Genomic DNA, 14,464 nt, shown 5'->3' on the forward strand with positions numbered 1-14,464 from the left:
CCCCCTTTAACCCCGCCCCCAATGACGTCACAACGCAGAGCTATGACATCATCAAGACACTTTATTACATCATCAACCGGGGTCGGAAACAGGGGAGGGGGGGAGGAGGGGACATCAGAGGGGGCGGGGCCAGGAGGAGGAGCTCCCCCCCTCCCCCCGCGGGGCGTGGCGGGGGGGCGGGGCTTGGGCCGGGCTCCACCCCCTCACCGCCGGGCCCCGCCCCCTCGCAGGGCGAGGACAAGATGGAGGACGGAGCCGCCCTGGATCTTGTAGTCGGCCGCCGTCTTCTCGTCGTTCCTGGGGGGGCGTGGCCACACCTTTAGGCCCCTCCCCCTAGAGCCACACCCCTTTAGGCCCCTCCCCTTTAGCCCCACCCCTTGGTTAAGCCCCACCCCACCATTAGCCCCTCCCAGCGGGGCCCACACCCACCCAGTTGGCCCCTCCCCCTTCGTGGCCCCGCCCCCTTTAGGCCCCGCCCCTCACATCTGCTTGCCGCTGTAGATGAGGCGCTGCTGCTGGGGGGGGATCCCTTCCTTCTCCTCCACGCGCTCCTTGATGCGCTCCACCTGCCCCAAGGGGGGTTATTATGGGATGGCGGTGGGGTGGGTGGGGCCTCCGGAGGCCACGCCCCCTCAGCCATTAAGCCCCGCCCCCCAGGAGGCTCCCTACCTTGTCGGTGGGCTCGATGTCGATCTCGATCTCCTTCCCAGTCAGCGTCTGCCGGGGGGGAGGGGCTTAGCGAGGCCACGCCCACTTTAACCCCGCCCCCCCGCTTTGGCCACGCCCCCTCACACAGACCCCGCCCCCCCACCAGGCCCCAACCCCCTCCCCCCGCCCCCCTCCCCCCTCCAATCCCACAATGCCCCGCTCCCAGCGCCCCCCCAGCCCCTCCCCCTCCCCCTCCATCCCATAATAACCCCCCCTCCTCCCCCCTCCCCCCCCCTCCCCCCCCGCACCTTCACTTTGATCAGCATCGTGCCCCGCGCCCGCCGCCGGTCAAGCCCCGCCCCCCGGAACCGGAAACAGAACCCCCCCTTCCCGCCGAGCCCCGCCCCCCGAACAAAATGGCCGCCGCCCCCACGCGCAAGGGACGCTGGGAGTTGTAGTTCCAGCGTGGTTCCCCGAAGCCCCGCCCCTTTCTGCCGGCAGCCGCACAAAATGGCGGCCGCCCGGCGCGCGGGGGATGCTGGGAGCTGTAGTCCCAGCGGGACGAACCAATAACAAGCCGCGGGGGGGGGGTTAAACATTTATAACTCCGTTTTAACACAAAAAACGCGGATTTTGGCCACTTGTCCTTAAAGCTGAGGCTTCCTAACCCCCCCCCCCCCCGCTCCCATTGCTGCCCTACCGCGGTTCTTGTCGCGGATTGGCTGATTTTAGCCCCCCCCCCCCCCCCCCCCCCGCCCAACAACACTTGGTACGGCCCGGCTCACAATCTGGCAGCCCGTCATCTTCTATAGCTCACTATTTGGCAGCATGCATTAATTAGCCCAGGGGGGTGTTAATTAAAAGGGGGGGCGTTAATCAGGGCGGGGGGCGGTAATTAGGGCGCGGATCGTTAGCACCGACCTGCCAGCAGCGCAGCACGGCGGGGGAGGGGCAGGAGGCGGGCCTGGAGGCGGGAACAGCAAGGGGGAGGGGCCGTTAATTAGCCACGCCCCCTAATTAACCCCTCCCCATTCTAATTAAACCCTCCCCCCCCCTAATTAACCTTCCGGCGTGGCACCTCCTCTGCCTCCGAGTCGCTGCTGACGTCACCGAGGAATTCTGGGAAGGGGGAGGGGGCGGGGTCAGCGAGTCCACGCCCCCTTTATGAGGCCCCGCCCCTTTCTGTTGAGGCCCCGCCCCCCTCTCCCCGCACTCACCCAATGGCCTCACGTGGAGGGGGCGGAGCCTGCGGAGGCCGGGGCGGGGCTTGGCGGGCCTGGAGGTGGAGCTAAACAAAAGGGGGCGTGGCCTCAAAGGAGGTGGGGGTGGGGCTAAAGGGAAGGGGGCGGGGCCACTCACCTGGGGGCGGGGTTCAATGGGCGGCCGCTCCAGCGCAGGGGGCGGGGCAACAAGGCTGGGGGGCGGGGCTTAGTGTTATTGGGGGCGGGGCTTGTGGGTTTAGGCCACGCCCCCTCCCTCTAAGCCCCGCCTACCGAGGTGGGCGTGGCCCACGTCCGCCAGGTACCGGCGCAGGATTGGCAGCTCCCGGGGGCGGGGCCCGGGCCCTGATTGGCCCCACACCACTTCCTGTAACTGGAGGGGGCGGGGCTTAGACGAGGGGGCGTGTCCTCGCATGGCCACGCCCCCTACAACCACACCCCATTAGGCCACGCCCCCAACCCCACCCCAGACCTCTCCCCCCATCCCCCTTTAGGCCCCGCCCCCTTTTAGGTCCCGCCCCCTTAGGCCACGCCCACCTGGGTGACGTCGGGGGGGGGCAGGGCGCTCTCGAGGCGCAGCAGGAACTCGTGGAAGAGGCTCTCCAGCGCCTGCAGGAACGGCTCCCCGTAGTCACGGCCCGCCGCGTCCTGGGGGAGACTGGGATGAACTGGGAGGGACTGGGAGGGGATTGGGGGGGACTGGGAGGGACTGGGAAGCCCCTGGAAGGCATCACGGCCATACTGGTAAGCACTGGGCTCTACTGGCAGACGCCAGGACCCTACTGGAAGACCCCAGAACCCAACTGGAAGACCCCAGGACCCTACTGAAAGACCCCAGGACCCAACTGGGAGGCACTGGTCCATACTGGGAGCACCTACCTCCAGGTAGGCCGCCCGCCGCCGGCTGTCCCCCAGCAGCTCCAGCACCAGCTGCCGGAAATTCTCCTGCGCCCCCTCCACCAGCTCCAGGTCCTGGGGGCTCTGGGGGGGGCACCGGGGGGGTCAGGTGGGGACAAGGGGATGTCCCTGACCCCCCCCGGGACCCCCCCAAGGGTCCCCCTCTGTGCCCACCGGGTGGCCGTAAGCCGCCAGCGCCGCGCCGTCACCCTCGGGGAAGAAGGAGTCGATGGCGTCCAGGATGCGGCCGTCCGGCTGCCCCTCCTGCAGCATCCGCACCACCACCTGGGGGGGGCAAAGATGGCCGCCGGGGGGGTAAAAGGGGCAACCAGGGGGGGGAAATGGGCAATGGGAAGGGAGAATGGTCAACAAAGAAGAGGACAGCCATTGAGGGAAGATGGCTGCCAGGGGGACAAGATGGCTGACAAGGGGGTAAGATGGCTGCTGAGGGGGTAAATGGCTACCAAGGGGGTAAAATGGCTACCGAGGCGGTAAAGGGGCTAATGAGGGGGTAAAATGGGCAAAAACTGGGGAAATTGGGCAATGAGAAGGGAACATTGGTCAATGAGGAAGAAGAGGGCAGCCATAGAGGAAGATGGCCGCCGAGGGGACAAGATGGCCGCGTCTGGTGGGGGATGATGGGAAGGGCAGCGGCCATCTTGTGGGGCTCAAGGGATGATGGGAAGGGCGTCGGCCATATTGTTGGGTCTAGGGGGTGCTGGGAAGGGCGTCGGCCATCTTGGACAGCCCACGGGTTGATGGGTCGGGTGTCGGCCATCTTGCGTGGCGCAGGGGGTGCTGGGAAGGGGGGGGGGGGTACTCACTGCGGCCTGCAGGCCCAGGCGCAGGCGGGCCCAGTGCCGGAAGTGGAGGGCGGCCGGCGCCGCGCGCCCCACGGCCTCCAGCACCCGCAGCACCCGCGGGAACTGCCCCAGGCTCCGCCCCCGCAGCGCGTGCCAGGCCCCCGCCAGCGCCAGCCGCAGGGGCACCCAGGGGCTGAAAGGGGGCGGGGTCAGCGCGGGGACACGCCCACCACCTGCAAGCCCCGCCCCCCGGGCTGCAAGCCCCGCCCCCGGGCCGCAAGCCCCGCCCACCTGCCCATATATGGCACTGCCCCAGCCCTGTGGGCCTGAATGCTGCCTCAGAGCCCCGCCCACCACCCTTTAGCCCCGCCCCCTTGCCTTATAGCCCCGCCCACCGCTCCATAACCCCGCCCACCACCTCGTAGCCCCGCCCACATCCCCATGGCCCCGCCCAATTCCCTTTAAAGCCCCACCCGGTGCCTCAAAGCCCCTCCCACCACCCTATAGCCCCGCCCACATCCCCATAGCCCCTCCCACCACCCCGTAGCCCCGCCCACCGACCCCCCCACCCCCATATTTACCCCCACCCCCCACCCCAAGCCCCGCCCCCAGCTCCCAGGCCCCGCCCCCTCTCCCCACAGCCCCGCCCCCTTTCCCCTCCCAAACCCGGAGGCCCCGCCCCCTTCCCCCGCGCGCACACCTGACGTCACCGCTCGCCATGGCCCCGCCCTCCCGGCTGCGTCACTTCCGGCGGGGGGCGGGGCGGGCTCCGCGCGGGGGCTGCGGCGGCGCCGGGTCCCCAACGGCGGCCCCGCGCGCCCGGCGCCGGATCCGGAAGTGACGTCAGCGCGACGCGGCCCCGCCCCCTCCCCCCCCGACGCGCGCTTTTGTGACGTCACTTTTCCCGCGCTTTCCCCCCCCAAAGAACCAGGCGGGGGCGGGGCTGCGGCGCGGCTTTATTGGGTGACGTCACGGGGAGGGGCGGTGACGTCATCGGGGGCGGGGCGGGGGAGGGGACGGGGGTGGGAGGGGCTCCCCCAGAGCTCCCAGTAACGCTCCCAGTGCTCCCAGTAACAGTCTCAGTGCTCCCAGTAACCCTAATATCAGCTCCCAGTACTCCCAGTAAACCCTTTGCTATGCCCCAGTGCTCCCAGTAAGCCCCACTCCTGGTCCCAGTCCTCCCAATATCACCACCGAGCCCCCCAGTACACCCAGTCACCCTCCCAGTGCCCCCAGTATACCCCTGACATCCTCCCAGTCCCTTGCCAGTTCCTCCCAGTCCCCTCCCAGTGCTCCCAGTCCCCTCCAGTCCCTCCCAATGACCCCCCTATCCCCCTCCTAGTGCTCCCAGTCCTCTCCCAGTCCCCCCCAGTCCCCTCCCAGAGCCCTCCATCACCCTCCCAGTGCTCCCAGTCCCCCCCCAGTCACCCCATACCCCCCTCCCAGTGCTCCCAGTCCCCTCCCAGTGCCTTCCATCACCCTCCAAGTGCTCCCAGTCCCCCCCAAATCACCCCCCGGTGGTCCCGGCGGGGCGCGCCCGGCGGCGCCGTCCCCGGCGGGTACGGGGCGGGGGCTCGGCGGCGCTCCCAGCGTTCCCAGTGCTCCCAGTAGGGTCGGGGGCGGCGTCGAACTGGAGGGTGCCGTGCACGGGGCCCAGTTGGGTGCTCTCCATGGCCGCCACCAGGCGCCGGCGCCCCGGGCGCAGCGGCACCACCGGCTGCCGGAGCCGCAGGGTCTGTCCCGCCTCCACCGTCCTGCGGGGACAACGGGGGTTGGGGGCACCCTTGGGTGCTGACGGGGGCAGGAGGGGCCCCACAGACCCGTTGGGTGGCCCATTGATGAGTGGGTGCCCCTTGGACTTTTTGGGTGCCCCAAAACCCCTTTGGGTGCCCCCAAGGTAGACCTGATGGCCGAGCCCCATTTGCCTACCCCATATCCCCTTTGGGTGCCCCCCACCCCCCATACGCCCACCCCACTCCCTGTACCCCCCGCCACCCCCACCCACGCCCCCCACATCCCCCCCACCCCCTCCCCCATTGTCCCCATGTCCCCACCCCACGTTGACGGCCTGTGGGCAGGACAGCCCCGCGCCCTCCATGCGCAGCACGGCGCCCGTCAGCGCCCTCGGCAGCGGGTTCTGGAAGACCACCTGCACCGGCACCTCCTGGCCCACCACCGCCGGCGCCAGCAGCTGCGGGGGAGACACGGGTGTGGGACGGGGCCCAGGGGGACACCCGAGGGACCCGAGGGAGCCGAGGGATGGGGATGGGACCCAAGGGACGGGGAGGGGACCCAAGGGACATGGACGGGCCCCAAGATGGAACCCAAGGGACCCCCCCATGCCCCGGGCCGGGCCCAGCCCCGTACCGTGAGCGTGAGGTCGGGCGCCTGCATCCGCACGCGCAGCTCCTTGGCCACCACCTGCCCGGTCTCCTCCACCGCCCCCGCCACCGACAGCTTCAGCGCGTCCTGGTCGCCCACGTGGGGGCCGTACTCCGCGTAGCCCACCGTCATCGTCACCGTCTCCTCTGCCAGGGGGGGACACGCAGAGCGTTGGGCGACCCCCCCGAGGGGGTTTTATTTTTTTTGGGGGGGGTCCCCAAGGGTCCTCCGGGCCTCACCTTGCCCCGGGGGCACAGCGCGCCGGTGCTGCTCCTGGCGGAAGGGGGGCCCAGACACCCCGGTGTAGCGGACGGGGGCGAGGGCCAGGCGGAGGCGGAGCGTCCGAGGCTCCGCCCCCTGGTTTCGGGCCACCACTCGCAGCTCGAGCTCCGCCCCCGCCACCGCCGGCCCCGCCCCCACCGTCACCGTCACCTCCCCGGTGGACGGGGTCCCCCGGGTGCGGGGTCGGGAGCCGTGGGAGGTGGCGGTGGAGACGGCGCGGCGCTCCTCCTCCGAGCCTGTGGGGGGCAAGGGTCAAAGGTCAGGGGTCAAAAGGTGCAGGTGGAGGTCAGGAGATTTAGGGTTGGGGGGTCCCGGGGTCAAGGGGTTGCCATTGGGTCAAGGGGGCAAAGGGGATGGGGTTGTGGGTCAAGGGGTCTTGAGGTCAAGGGTCTTGGGGTCAAGGCTTGCGGGGTCTTGAGGTCAACGGGTCAAGGGGTGATGGGTTTTTGGGGTCAAAGGGTGATAGGTCAAGGGTCTGGGGGTCACAGGGGTCAAGGGTCACCAGGTCACAGGGACGAGGGCCCAACCCTCATTGGCTGTTGGGCCCAGGAACAACGGGGTCAGGGTTTGGGGTCAGGGTTTGGGGTCAAGGCTTGGGGTCAAGGCTTGGGGTCAAGGCTTGGGGTCAGCTCAGAGCCAAAGGGAGGGGGGCGTGGCCGGGGAGGGGGGGCGTGGCCTCACCCTCGGGGTGCTTGTACTGGTGGGTGATGTCGATGCGGGCCCCCGAGCCCGCCCCCAGGGTGCTGATGCGGCGCCCGATGGCGCCTTCCTCCACGTGCACCACTGAGAAGGCCCCGTTGGGCTGGCGCTGCCAGTACACCTTGTCGCTGTTCACCTGCGGCCACGCCCCCTCATTAGCATGGCCACGCCCCCTCATTAGCATACATCACGCCCATCACCCTTTAGCCCCGCCCCCTCAGTGCTGAGCCCCTCCCACCCCTTCCATCGAGCCTCCCCAAGCCCCTCCCACCAGCCCTAAGCCACGCCCACCGACCAATAAGCCACGCCCATCGTGGATAAACCACGCCCACTGGGCAATAAACCACGCCCCCTTTGGTTAAGCCACGCCCCCTTTGGATAAACCATGCCCCCTACCTCAGCGAAGACGAACGGCGTGTCGTACTTGAGGAAGACCTCGCCGTTCTTCACCGCCGTCACCGAGCAGGGCCCGCAGCAGAAGAGCCCTGCGAGGGGCAGCACAAACCAGTACAGACCAGTATAAACCAGTACAGACCAGTATAAACCAGTACAGACCCATACCAACCACTATAGATGAGTACAAACCAGTAGAGACCAGTGTAGACCAGTACAGACCAGCACAAGGGGCTGCCCGTTGGCCCGCCAACCATCCCCTGGACCTCCCGCCCAGGTCTCCTCCCAGTATATACCAGTATAAACCAGTATAAACGACTGTTTTCCGTAAACCAGTATAAACCAGTACCGCTGCTGGTCTCCTGCGGGGTGGCATCGACCACCTGCCACCCGTCATAGCCATCGGGGAGGTCGGGGCGCTTCATCCAGCAGTCATTCCACACGTGGAAGTTCCTGTGCAGACCAGTATAAACCAGTATGAAACCAGCGTGGACCAGTTCAGACCAGTATAGGCCAGTACGACCCAGAAGGAGCCGCTCTGCCAGCCATTCCTACCCCTGTGGTGCCACAAACCACCTCCTTGTGCCCTCCTGGTGCTGCCACCCCGCTCCTGGCCCAAACCAGTATAAACCAGTATAAACCAGTACCAGACGGAGTCGGTGTTGAGGCGCTCCATGGGCCGCATGTTCTCGTCGAAGTAGATGTCGGTGGTGAGGGAGACGTCGGTGTCGTGGGCCGAGTTGTAGTTGGTGACGGTGCGGGTGGGCAGCCCCAGGCACCGCAGCACTGCGCCCACCAGTACAGACCAGTCAGAACCAGTACAGACCAGTATACAACCAGTACGAAGCCAAAAACTTCCAGATCAATTTCTCTCCCCTCCTCTGAGCACCTCCTCGTGGCTCCCAGGTGCTCTGAGACCACCTCGCCCCCTCTCCCAGTATAAACCAGTATGAACCGGGGGCAAAAAAATATAAACTGGGATCAAACCGGTACAAACCAGAGTCAAACCAGTATGAACCGGGCTCAAACCAGTATTAAGAAGGCATCAAACTGGTATAAACCGGGGTCAAACTGGTATAAAACGGAGTCAAGCCACTACAAATTGAGCTCAAACCAATATGAGATGGGGTCAAACCAGTACAAATGGGGTCAAACCAGTATAAACTGGAGTCAAACCAGTATAAACCAGACCAAATGCGTCTAAACTGGATCAAACCGGTACAAACTGGAGTCAAACCAGTTTCAAACACCCCCAAACCAGACCCAAACCAGGCCCAACAGCCCCCAATCCCCCCCTCCCCGCCCTCACCCCCGCCCCCAACCACCACCCGCCCCCTCCCCGCTCCCAGTACGGCCCAGTATAGACCAGTATGGCCCAGTACCGGTCGTCATGACGCCGGCGAACACCCAGCACTGGCCGAAGCGCACGGGGGCGCCGCCGCGGTGGTAGGCCCGCAAGATGTCCACCGAGCCGGCCCAGGCCGAGGGGTTGGTGCCCTGCGCGTAGTCGCCCGTCCAGTTGCCCACCAGCACCCCGTTATCGTCCAGGGAGTTCACCTGCGGCACCCCAAAACCTCACAGACGGGAAGAGCACCCCCAAAAACCCCAAAATGACCCAAAACACCCCAAAATGAGGCCCCAAAATGGCGCCGCCCAACAAGCCAAGATGGCGGCGGGAGAGGCCGGAATGCACAAAATTACCTCAAAAAAACAACAAAAAGCACCCAAAATACACCCCAAAATCCCACATTGTCTCCCAGGGACCTCAAAAAATCAACGGGGTGCCCCAAAAATCAATAGGATGCCCCAAAATCCTCCAAATCCCAGTAAAACACACCCAAAAATGCCAGCAGAAGGCCCAAACCCAAGGAAGTGCCCCCAAATCCCAAACTTCCCTCTTCAGAAGCCACCAAAATCCCCCAAAAGCTCCCAAATCCCATGAAATCAGCCCAAATCCCATTGTAACCCTTCAAAACTCATGGAAATGCCCCAAAATCCCCCCAAAATATTATCAGCACCACCAAAATCCCAAAGACAAAACCCAACGGAATTAACCCAAAATTACTCCTCCGAAAACCCACGTTGGCTCCCACAAAACCCCAATATTTTCCCCCAAACCCTCCCAAAATTTTCCCCCAAACCCTCTCGGAGCACCCTGTCGCTTTTTAACCAAAACCGTCAGAATTTGCCCCAAAACCCACCATGGCAGAGACGACGCGGGACACCATGACGGGGTCCCCCCGGGCGCTGTGGGGCATCCCGCGGCGGTCCAGGATGTAGAGGCAGGCCTCCAGCACCCCCGCGTCGAACTGGGGGGACCCCGAAATCAGGGACGCCCCAAAATCCTCATAATCCACCCCAAAATCCCCACGATCCCCCCTCCCAAATCCCTGCAATCCGCCCCAAAATCCAACAGTTCTTTTGGGGTCCTCCCCGGATCCGTGACGGTTTTGGGAACCCCCGATCATTTTTTGAAGGTGGCCTGTCATGATTTTGGGGACATTCTATGTTATTTTAGGTATTTTCCGTTTTTTAGAATCCTCTGTTTTAGAATATCCCAAAATTTTGGGGTCCTACCTGCCCATTTTGGGGTTCAATTCCACATTCTGGGGTCCCACCTCCCCTTTTTGGGGTCCCACCTCCAATTTGACGGATCCTCGCTTCTTTTGAGGTTCCCACCCAGATTTTTTGGGTTCGTCCGTATTTTTGGGGAGAATTCTCCTGGTTTTGGGGCCCTCCATTTTTGGGGTTCCCCCCATTTTTGGGGTACCTGCCCGTAGTTCCAGGAGCGCTCGGCGATCTGGTCCTCGGTGCCGTAGAAGATGCGCCCCGTCTCGTTAAGGACATACTCGTTAAGGTCGCTCGTCTTCTCCATGTAGACGTTGTCATCTGTGGGGAGCCCCGAAACCGACAAATCTCAACACGGGGAGCCCCAAAACTGCCAAATCTCAACCCAAGGAGCCCCAAAACTGCCAAATCTTACACCGGGGAGACCCAAAAATGCCAAATCTCAACTTGGAGAGCCCCCAAACCAACAAATCTTACACTGGGGAGCCTTGAAACTGACAAATCTCACACTGGGGAGCCCCGAAACCACCAAATTTCAACCCAACGAGCCCCAAAACTGACAAATCTTACACCGGGGAGACCCAAAATTGCCAAGTGTCACACTGGGGAGTCCCAAGACCAATAAATCTTACACTGGAGAGCCTCAAAACTGACAAATCTCAACCCGGAGCGCCCCAAAACTGCCAAACAACCCACAGGGGAGCCTCAAAACTGCCAAATATCCCACAGGGGAGCCCTGAAACTGCCAAATCTCAACCCGGAGAGCCCCAAAACTGCCAAATAATCCACGGGGGAGCCCTGAAACTGCCAAATATCCCCCAGGGGAGCCCCGAAACCGCCAAATCTCAACCCGGGGAGCCCTGAAACCGTCAAATAACCCACAGGGGAGCCCCGAAACCGCCAAATCTCACCGCAAGGAGCCCCCAGCTTGCCCAAACCTGCCGTTTTTCGCCCCGAAACGCTTCCGACTCACCGGGGCACCAGGGGTTGAAGAGGACGATGACGTCGTTGGCGTCCTCGAAGGGGGCCGCGTACTCGCCCACCCCCGTGCGGGTCTTGACGCTCAGGCGGTAGCGGCCAATGGGGGCGTCGGGCGGGGCGGTGACGCGGAGGCGGAGGGAGGGGCCCCCGGGAGGCTCCGCCCCCTCCCCCGGGTCCTCCTCCTCCGCCGTCCAGCCGGTGGCCGAGGTCTCGCCCAGCGGGATGAGGACGTGGGTGCCCTTGGCCACCTGCGGGTTGGGGCCTGCCGGGTGACATCACCAGGCCTGCTGTGACGTCATCAGCCCCGCCGTGACGTCATCAGCCCCGCCGTGACGTCACCACGCCCCCCGATTAACCCTCACCCCCTAATTGCCCTTCCCCGGCCTCCCCTGCCCTTCCCCTTTTCCCCCTTCCCCTTTCCCCTTCCCCTCTCCCCCTCGCCCTTCCCCGTCCTCCCCTCGCCCCCCACGCCCCTCCCCGCCCCCCCACGTCCCCCCCTGACCGAGGGTGAGCTCCACGCAGAGGCTGTCGTCCTCGGGGTCGAAGGGCCGCGGCAGGAGGACGCGGAGGTCGAAGGGCTGCCCCCGGCGCACCACCAGGTGGGGGCAGGCGAACTCGGCCGTGTGGTGGGCCGCCCGGTTGGCCGCCGAGCCCACCACCAGGCCCCGGGGAGCCAACAGGCCTGCAGGGGGCGGGCGGTGAAAACCCCGCGGCGATACGACCCCGGGAACCCCCAAAATCGCCCCAAAATCCTCCCCGGTGGGGGGCCTTGAAACCGTCATTTCCCCGCCCGGCAGCACTTTCCCTAACAAACAGCCCGGGAATGGACCCAAAAAGGGTGGTTTTTACCCCAAAATAAGGATGCTGAGACACAGTGAGGGGTGTTGTTAAGGGGAGGGGGGCTTTAACCCCTTAAATTCCCCTTTTAGGGGGCGTAAAAACCCTAAAATTGCCTTCCGGGGGGCCTTGACACTGCCTTTTTACCCCAAAACAGCCTAAAATGTCCCCACAAGTAGTGATTTTGCCCTAAAATGGTGAGTGGGGAATGCAGGGGAGGGGTGCTAGGAGGGGATACCCCAAACCCCTTAAATTTCCCTTGGGGGGGGTCATGAAACCCCTAAAAGTGGCTCTGGGGGGGCCTTGAAACCGCCTTTTCTTTGCGAAAAGAGCCTGGAAACAGCCCCAAAATGGCATTTTTTTGCCCCAAAACACGGCGGGGTGGAAGAAGAGGAGGGGCACAACACGAGGACCCCCCAGAACACCAAACAGAGGAGGGGGGAGCCCTGAAACCCCCAAATTTCCTTTAGGGGGGCCTTGAAACCGCCACTTTCTCACTGCGGGGAGCCTCGAAACCGCCGTTTTTGGTTAATTTTTGCCGAAAACAGCCGTTTCTCAGCCCGAAACCCACCTGGCCGGATGGGCTGGGGGGGTCGCCGCCCTGGCACCTCCCCGGGGGGGGGCTCCCAGTCCTCGTTGCCCCTCCGGCAGCACCCGCAGCACCCGCAGCACCCCCCGAGGCGGCGCCAGAAGCCCCGGCGGGGCCGGGGGGCAGGGGCCGAGGGTGCCCCCCGCGGGCGGAAGCTGGCGGCCGCCCAGCGGCCCGGGTCCAGGCGGGGGTCAGCGTCCGGCATGGCCTGCGGGCACCAGTACGGACCAGTAAGGACCAGTAGAGACCCCCAGAAACCAGTAGAGACCAGTAGGAACCTCCCAGAATGGCCCATTAAGGCCTAGAAACCATTCCCAGTATAACCAGTAAGACCATTATGGACCATCAGAGTCTACCAGAAACCAGCACGGACCAGTAAGGACCAGTAGGAACCAGTAAGGACCCCCAGGGACCAGTAAGGACCACCACGCACCAGTAAGAGCTCCCAGTACGGCCCCCGCAGGCCTTCAAACCCTTCCCAGTATGGCCCAGTATCCCCAGTTCACCCCTGTTCCGCCCAGTAACCCCCTCGTTACCATCCAGCACAGCCCAGTAACCCCCAGTATGGCCCAGTAACCCCCCCAGTGCTCCCAGTACAGCCCAGTTCCCCCCAGTATAGCCCAGTAACCCCCCTCAGTGCTCCCAGTTCCCCCCAGTATGTCCCAGTAACCCTTCCAGTACAGCCCAGTTCCCCCAAATAACCCTCCCAGTATAGCCCATTTCCCCCCAGTATGCCCCAGTAACCCCCCCAACCCCCTCCCAGTCTATCCCAGTCCCCCCAGTAGGGCCCGGCAGCCCCTCCCAGTGCTCCCAGTCCCTCCCAGTGCCGCGGGGACACTGGTCTGGGCCTGCCCGAGCCGCTCCCCCCCCGCCTCCTCCCCCGCCGCGGCCCGACCAGTTCCCCCAGTCTGCCCGCCGCCCCCTCCCAGTGCTCCCAGTGCCCCCCAGTGCTCCAGTGCCCACCAGTGCTCCCAGTAGCCCCCTGCTCAGGCTGCCAGTGCTCCCAGTTGCCCCAGTGCTTCCAGTCAGCCCCTCCCAGTAACCCCAGGGGCTCCAGTAACCGCCCCAGTGCTCCCAGTATCCCTCTCTGTGTTCCCAGTATCCCCAGTATGACTCTCAGAGCCCTCCCAGTAACCCCTCCCAGTGCTCCCAGTAACCCCCTCATCTCCCAGTAACCCCCCCATCTCCCAGTAACATCCCCCCACATCTCCCAGTGCCTCTTTGCCCCCTCCCAGTGCTCCCAGTTCACCCAGCAGACTCTCCCAGTGCTCCCAGTAAGCCCCTCTGGGTCCTCCCAGTCACTCTCCTGACCCCTCCCAGTGCTCCCAGTTTGCCCAATAACTCTCTCCCACTGCTCCCAGTAACCACCAGTCCTCCCAGTATCCCCCCTGGGTCCTCCTGACAGCTCTGCTACTCCCTCCCAGTGCTCCCAGTTTACCCAGTAACCCCCTCCCAGTGCTCCCAGTAAGCCTAACTTCTCCCAGTTTGCCCAGTAACCCCTCCCAGTAAGCCTAACTGCTCCCAGTTTGCCCAATAAACCTCTCCCAGTGCTCCCAGTTTGCCCAGTTTGCCCAGTAACCCCCTCCCAGTGCTCCCAGTTTGCCCAGTAACCCCTTCCCAGTGCTCCCAGTTTGCCCGGTGCCCCCCTCCCGCTGCCCCAGTACCTCCCAGCAGCTCCCAGTGCTCCCAGTGCCCCTCTCCCACTGGTGCCGGTGGCTCTAAGCAAAAGGGGCGGGGCCTCGGGGAGGAAGGGGCGTGGCCACCGCAGGCCCCGCCCCCCGATTGCCCCACACAGTCACTATGTGGCAAGAGGGGCGCCTATGGGGTGGGACTGTGGCTCACTATTTGGCGGAGCACTATCTGGCAGGGTGGGATGCTATGGGGTAGGGCAATGGCCCCCTATTTGGCAGGGGTCTCTATGGGAAAACCAATGGCTCCTTATTTGGCAGGGGGATGCTATGGGGTAGGGCAATAGATCCCTATTTGGCAGGGGTCACTATGGGAAGGGCAATGGTTCACTATGTGGCAGGGGAGCGCTATGGGTCAAGGCAAGAGCTCCCTATTTGGCAAGGGTCACTATGGGAAAACCAATGGCCCCGTATTTGGCAGGGAGACACTAATGGGGTAAGGCCATGGCTCCCTTTTTGGCAGGGGTCCTTATGGGG

At 64.4% G+C, this 14,464-nt stretch overlaps 2 protein-coding genes across 6 annotated transcripts; both read right to left on the reverse strand.

Annotated features, from left to right (window-relative positions):
• Window positions 1–41: 41 nt before the first annotated feature.
• On the reverse strand, window positions 42–4,425 carry LOC140000056 (ubiquitin-like protein NEDD8). Of its 4 annotated transcripts, none has more exons than XM_072029785.1 (13): window positions 4,269–4,422; window positions 3,590–3,761; window positions 2,940–3,050; window positions 2,748–2,849; window positions 2,406–2,516; window positions 2,142–2,241; window positions 2,008–2,062; window positions 1,866–1,924; window positions 1,712–1,767; window positions 1,570–1,612; window positions 670–717; window positions 484–566; window positions 42–297 (listed from the first exon to the last, which is right to left on the reverse strand). In XM_072029785.1, exons 1-13 carry the CDS (start codon window positions 4,286–4,288, stop codon window positions 115–117), a joined length of 1,143 nt encoding a protein of 380 aa, XP_071885886.1. In that variant the 5' UTR covers window positions 4,289–4,422; the 3' UTR covers window positions 42–114. The 4 variants fall into 4 exon arrangements, 3 of the variants coding, with proteins under 3 accessions (XP_071885886.1, XP_071885885.1, XP_071885887.1); XM_072029784.1 differs by having other exon boundaries at window positions 1,866–1,936; XR_011805361.1 differs by lacking the exons at window positions 42–297; window positions 484–566; window positions 1,866–1,924 and having other exon boundaries at window positions 668–717; window positions 4,269–4,425.
• A 572-nt stretch (window positions 4,426–4,997) lies between these two features.
• TGM1 (transglutaminase 1) lies at window positions 4,998–14,110 on the reverse strand. Of its 2 annotated transcripts, none has more exons than XM_072029753.1 (15): window positions 13,964–14,110; window positions 12,282–12,507; window positions 11,376–11,555; window positions 10,866–11,135; window positions 10,095–10,213; window positions 9,526–9,633; window positions 8,707–8,881; window positions 7,972–8,110; window positions 7,674–7,777; window positions 7,328–7,416; window positions 6,914–7,067; window positions 6,190–6,468; window positions 5,936–6,096; window positions 5,623–5,759; window positions 4,998–5,322 (listed from the first exon to the last, which is right to left on the reverse strand). In XM_072029753.1, the coding sequence occupies exons 2-15, from the start codon at window positions 12,502–12,504 to the stop codon at window positions 5,076–5,078; spliced, it is 2,385 nt and encodes a 794-aa protein (XP_071885854.1). In that variant the 5' UTR covers window positions 12,505–12,507; window positions 13,964–14,110; the 3' UTR covers window positions 4,998–5,075. The 2 variants fall into 2 exon arrangements, with proteins under 2 accessions (XP_071885854.1, XP_071885855.1); XM_072029754.1 differs by lacking the exon at window positions 13,964–14,110 and adding an exon at window positions 13,263–13,286.
• Between the last annotated feature and the right edge of the window lie 354 nt (window positions 14,111–14,464).

The sequence above is a fragment of the Anas platyrhynchos genome, chromosome 31 (genome assembly GCF_047663525.1).
Source record: "Anas platyrhynchos isolate ZD024472 breed Pekin duck chromosome 31, IASCAAS_PekinDuck_T2T, whole genome shotgun sequence".
Classification (NCBI taxonomy): Eukaryota; Metazoa; Chordata; class Aves; order Anseriformes; family Anatidae; genus Anas; species Anas platyrhynchos.

What these genes read in the sequence shown, in the direction of transcription:
- LOC140000056 (XM_072029784.1), bottom strand. Translation starts at nt 4,288, where the DNA reads ATGGCGAGCGGTGACGTCAG. An exon ending in TGGCGGCTTACGGCCACCCG is followed by an intron (nt 2,850 to 2,939) that starts GTGGGCACAGAG and finishes TGCCCCCCCCAG; the next exon opens with AGCCCCCAGGACCTGGAGCT. An exon ending in CCTCCACGTGAGGCCATTGG is followed by an intron (nt 1,768 to 1,865) that starts GTGAGTGCGGGG and finishes CCCCCTTCCCAG; the next exon opens with AATTCCTCGGTGACGTCAGC.
- TGM1 (XM_072029753.1), bottom strand. Translation starts at nt 12,504, where the DNA reads ATGCCGGACGCTGACCCCCGCCTGGACCCGGGCCGCTGGGCGGCCGCC. An exon ending in CCCGCAGGAGACCAGCAGCG is followed by an intron (nt 7,417 to 7,673) that starts GTACTGGTTTAT and finishes TGCCCCTCGCAG; the next exon opens with GGCTCTTCTGCTGCGGGCCC. An exon ending in CGCCGTTCGTCTTCGCTGAG is followed by an intron (nt 7,068 to 7,327) that starts GTAGGGGGCATG and finishes GCGTGGCCGCAG; the next exon opens with GTGAACAGCGACAAGGTGTA.